At 49.6% G+C, this 5,432-nt stretch overlaps 1 protein-coding gene across 2 annotated transcripts in view; it reads left to right on the top strand.

Annotated features, from left to right (window-relative positions):
• The window catches only part of KMT5A (lysine methyltransferase 5A), a 28,448-nt gene that overhangs the window by 8,609 nt on the left and 14,407 nt on the right, over positions 1 to 5,432 (top strand). Inside the window, exon 2 of one of the 2 annotated variants that reach the window (XM_021718255.1) lies at positions 4,427 to 4,520. Coding sequence is in view for 1 of the 2 variants with exons in the window: in XM_021718254.1 (XP_021573929.1) it covers positions 995 to 1,112 (118 nt within the window). In the remaining variant the exon portion in view is untranslated. Of the gene's footprint in view, positions 1 to 955; positions 1,113 to 4,426; positions 4,521 to 5,432 lie in introns of both variants that reach the window. The other variant, XM_021718254.1, reaches the window with a different exon arrangement.

Here is a 5,432-nt window from a genome sequence, read left to right as displayed (position 1 = left end):
CGGCCGGGCCGCTTCCTTTTCTGCTGCCTGGCTGGGAGTGGCGTCCGCACTCGGCTCCGCCACGGCCCCGGCGGGACTTGACCTCGGGAAAGTTCGGCTGTGCCTTCATGGCACTTCCACACCCCAGGATGCAGCTCCCCCGAGGCGGCTGCCTTCCCGGGGTGCGCGGGGCCTGCCCGGGTCCCTCAGAGAGGTCACGGGCTCGCTCACTTGGTGTAACTGGTTCAGCCGGGCAGCGAGGCTCTCGCAGTGTTTCTGGGGCAGCCCTCCTCCTGTCTGCGCTTCTTCAGAGGAGGGGCCCCAGCCCAGAGACACCAAGTGACCTGTACCGCCCCACCGTCCTGGCCACTCTCTTAGTAGCGCCTAGGTGTAGGGGGTCACAGAGTGACGGACCTGAGTGCACGGGCTGTAGCCTCTGCTTTCATCAGCTTCCCCCAGTCGCAGTCCTGGTAGGCTGCCCGGCTGCAGTGATTTTAGAGGGGCCTGTCTTGGGCACTGCGGAAGTCTCAGGTAGACCTGACAAGCGCTCCCAGCCCCCCTCAGGGCAAAGCGGTTAATCAGGTTCCCTGAGTGTCTTTCTAGGCTGGAGTCCCAGCGCCTCCTGCCTCTGGGGTCAACTCCTACAGCTAACTTAGCCTTTCAAATTCCTCAGTCATTCTGACCTCCCAGATGCTGGTTCCCATCTTATGAGACCTTTGTGTGCTGCCGATTCTCCCAGGTGTGTCCCCTTAGTAACCAATTTAGGGACCGGTGTGTTCAGGAAACATTTCACCTGGAACTCTAAACCTGCCGGTGCTCTCCTGAGAGAACCGGAACTGGCATCTCCGGGTAGCACAGTTTTTGAAAAAGGATGTCTTATGTTTTGCGTTTTGTATTCTAATTTCTCCTTCTCCCTTTAAATGCTGTAGGACCTTCTTCTTCAAGCCTCTTTCAGAATATGCATTTGTCTTTCTAGGAGAACGTATTTACCGGGCAATCAAAGATCTATTCCTACATGAGTCCGAACAAATGCTCTGGAATGCGTTCCCCGCTTCAGGAAGAGAACTCAGTTGCACATCACGAAGTCAAATGCCAGGGGAAACCATTAACTGGAATCTACAGGAAACGAGAAGGTAAGCCTCTGAAATGGCCTCGTTCTGATCACAGAGGGTCAAATTGCAGAAGCCTCTCTCGTCCATAAGAGTGCATATATATCATATATTATCCAGCCTTTCAATCCCAGTTCGAGATGTCGCCATATTCTGTCTTGCTGCTAAAGAATGGCCTGTCCCAGGGTGTGTGTGTACGCCCTGGTCTGACGGGTTCTCCCTGCTTTCACAAGCGTTAGCAAGTCCTTCAAGCTTGATTGTCTTGCCAAGTTGCAAAATAACACATCTGATCCCCAGTTCCAGAGGCTCACAAGTGCCAAAAGTCCAGAAATAATGCGTTCAGGTTGTGCAGACCGGGTGACTGCAGTCCTAGCCAACGTGTTGTATGAATGCAGGGAACGCACTTCCTTCCCTTTTATGAGCTGGCCCTGATCCCATTTCTTTTTTTTTTTTTTTTGAGTTGGAGTCTCACTCTGTCGCCCAGACTGGAATGCAGTGGCCGCTCCCGGCCACCACAGCCTCGACCTGCTGGGCTCCGGCAATCCTTCTGCCTTGGCCTTCTGAGTAGCTGGAACTACAGGCACGCGCTACCACGCCCGGCTGATTTTTTGATTTATTGTAGAGATGAGGTTTTGCCAAATTGCCCAGGCGGGTCTCGAACCTGCGCGCTCAGGCATTCCACTCACCTCAGCCTCCCAAAGGCGTGGGATTACAGGCTGAGTCACTGAGCCCGGCTTCTGACCCCATTTCTAAAGTTTCTTTCCACTCAGGCATTCATTGCTGTCTTCTGAAGTAGCATACTCTGCAGTGAGATTTGGAGTTAAAATATTAAAGAAGAGAATTGAAAATTCTGCCTGGCCCTGCAAAAAAACCCCTCAAACCTCTTAGAAATCTTGCTCTAAATCCAAACACTCCCTTTCAGAGCTGCAGTGGGGAGGGTGAGTGTCCCCTAATTCACCACACTCCCTTCTAATTAAAACTTGTTTGAAAGAAGCAGAGCCTCTGGCTGCCAGCAGCACTGTACAAGAAGCCTTCTATTCACTAACAGAAAGTGTCATAAGTGATGATTTGGCCTGACCTTTGGGCCCAAATGTAAGAACCCAGTCTGGGGGAGCCCTCTACCAGGGGCAGGAGCCCACACTTGGCTTGGTTTCCCCTGGCACAGAGGGCCGGATTATTTCATTCAGTCTTCAAATAATGGGTTCCAGTCCTCACTTTGCCACTTGAAAGGAGGCTTGGGCAGGTTACTGCTCTTTTCTGAGCCTCAGTTCCCTCATTGTAGATTGGGAGAGAAGAGTCTGACCTCACAGGGCTGCGGTAAAGGGCAGCTGCAACATGGAGGCCGAAGGGCCTTGTGACACCTGCATGTACCAGCTCTTCCCCCGCTGGACTGTGAGCCCATGACCTTGCCCAGCCCTGTACCAGCAGCACTAAGATTCCCTGCCCCATAGGGATGGGGAAAGGGCTTGCTCTGTAAATGGTGGTCAGTCAGGCTCACATCCTTTTGGAGCAAGGCAGAATGTATTCTAATTTCTCCTTCTCCCTTTAAATGCTGTAGGACCTTCTTCAAGCCTCTTTCAGAATATGCATTTGACTTTCTAGGAGAATGTGTATTGTCCCAAGTGGTGCACAAGCTAGCTTATTTGGCTCGTGGTGTTACTAAATGGCCATAATTCAAATTCTGGGTCAGATGTATTTAGAGACGTCACGAGCCAGGCTCTTGACCATAATTCTGATAATGAACAGATAACATTCGTGGGCACCACACACGCTCCTGGGCTTCATGTCCTGGCCTTAATTCCCTCTGGTTCCATCCAAGAAGATGTGTAAGGGAGTGAGAATGATCTGGGTGGTTTTGATGTATTTACTTATTTTTCTCTCTTGTTTCTTGAGAGACAATTCACGTTTCATGAAGTTTGCCATTTTAAAGTGGTTTTTAGTATACTCACAGAGTTGTGCAATCATTGTCATTGTCTAACTCCAGAACATTTCATCACCCCAGAAAGAAACCCTGTACCCATTAAGAGTCACCTTCCATTCTCCTATCCCTCCAGCCCAAGGCAGCCATTAAACTACTTCTGTCTATGGATTTGCCTTTTCTGGATGTTTCGTATAACTTGAATCACACACTATGTAGCATTTGGTATCTGGCTTCTTTCACTTAGCATTGTATTTTTCTTTTCTTTTTTTTTTGAGTTGGGGTCTTATTCTGTCGCCTAGGCTGGTGTGCAGTGGCACCATCATGGCCTCAGTCCCCTGAGTAGCTGGAACTACAGGCATGTGCCACCATGCCCAGCTATTTATTTATTTATTTTTTTTTTTTTTTTGAGTTGGAGTCTCACTCTGTCGCCCAGACTGGAGTGCAGTGGCCGCTCCCGGCCACCGCAGCCTCGACCTGCTGGGCTCCGGCGATCCTTCCGCCTCAGCCTTCCAAGTAGCCGGAATTACAGGCATGTGCTACCATGCCCGGCTAATTTTTTTTATTTATTGTAGAGATGAGGTCTCGCTGCCCAGGCGGGTCTCGAACCCGCGGGCTCAGGCAATCCACTCACCTCAGCCTCCCAAAGGCGCGGGATTACAGGCTGAGCCACCGAGCCCGGCTATTTATTTTTTATATTTTTTGTAGGAATGGTTTGATGCCCAGGCTGGTCTCAGAACTCCTGGGTTCAAGCAGTTCTCCAGCCTCGGTCTCCCAATTTGTTGAGACTACAGGCATGAGCCATTGTGCCCAGCTAGTGTCGTATTTTCTTTTTTCTTTTGGAGTTAGACTCTCACTCTGTTGCCCAGGCTAGAATGCAGTGGCACCCTCCCAGCCACTACAGCCTTGACCTGCTGGGCTCAGGCAATTCTTCTACCTCAGCCTTCCAAGTAGCTGGAGCTATTGGCATGTGCCACCATGCCTGTCTAATTTTTTGATTTATTGTAGAGATGAGGTCTCACCAAGTTGCCCAGGCGGGTCTCGAACCTGTGGGCTCAGGCAATCTACTCACCTCAGCCTCCCAAGGCGCGGGATTACAGGCTGAGCCACTGAGCCTGGCAGTACTTTCTTTTTATGGCTGAATTATATTCTATTGTATGACTGTACCATATTTGGTTTCTTTATTTGTTGATGCACATTTGGGCTGTTTCCACTTTCTGATTATTATGAATAAACTGCCACATTCCTGCACAGGTTTTTGTACAAACATGTTTCCTTTTCCTTTTTCTTTTTTTTTTTTGATTCAGAGTCTCACTCTGTTGCCCAGGCTGGAGTGCAGTGGCATGCTCATAGCCACCACAGCCTCTACCTGCTGGACCCAAGTAATCCACCTCAGCCTTTCAAGTAGCTGGGACTACAGGCGCATGCCACCACCCTCAGCTAATTTTTTTATTTTATTGTAGAGCTGAGGTCTTGCCATGTTGCCCAGGCTGGTCTCAAACTTCTGGACTCAGGCAGTCCTCTCACCTCTGCCTCCCACAATGCTGGGATTACAGGCATGAGCCACTGCGCCTGGCTTGACATGTTTTTGATTCTCCTGAGTAGATGCTAGAAGTGAAATTGCTTAGTCATGTGGTAACTCCATGTTTGATGTTATTTGTAACTGCCAAACTGTTTTCCAAAGTGGCTGTACCATTTTACATCTACCATCAGTGTGTTACTTACTTGTTTTTTTTTTTGATTGGAGTTGTACTCTGTCGCCCAGGCTGGAGTACAATGGCATGCTTATGGCCACCACAGCCTCAACCTGCTGTCCTCAGGCGATGCTTCCACCTCAGCCTTCCTAGCAGTTGGAACTACAGGTGTGCACTACCATGCCTGGTTAATTTTTTTATTTATTGCAGAGCCGAGGTCTTGCCAAGTTGCCCAGGCTGGTCTCGAACCCCTGGGCTCAGGCAGTCCTCTCACTTTGGCCTTCCAAAGTGCTGGAATTACAGGCTTGAGCTATCATGCCCGGTCTTTTTTTGGTTTTTAAAAAGTAAACCATTACAAAAAATAGTTCAACAGTGCTGGTACTTCGCAGATCTTTTTCGTAACAAATCATTCTCATGCGCCTTCCAGCACTCTGGCCTGTCTGCACCAGTGCCGTGCTGAGAGGCACTGAGAACCTGGTGTGCTTCAACCCCACTATACGGTGGAGCTTCTTTTCTTTCTTTTTTTTTAAATTTTTAAAATTTTTTTTGAGTTGAAGTCTCACTCTGTCACCCAGACTGGAGTGCAGTGGCCGTTCCGGCCACTGCAGCCTCGACCTACTGGGCTCTGACAATCCTTTCGGCTCAACCTTCCAAGTAGCTGGAACTACAGGTGTGTGCTACCACGCCCGGCTAATTTTTTGATTTATTGTAGAGTTGAGGTCTCGCCAAGTT

Source organism: Carlito syrichta, unplaced genomic scaffold (assembly GCF_000164805.1).
Source record: "Carlito syrichta isolate Samal-C Ts95f unplaced genomic scaffold, Tarsius_syrichta-2.0.1 Scaffold312038, whole genome shotgun sequence".
NCBI classification, from domain to species: domain Eukaryota; kingdom Metazoa; phylum Chordata; class Mammalia; order Primates; family Tarsiidae; genus Carlito; species Carlito syrichta.
The sequence above is the reverse complement of the archived record's forward strand: the minus strand, read 5'-3'. Positions and strand labels throughout refer to the sequence as shown.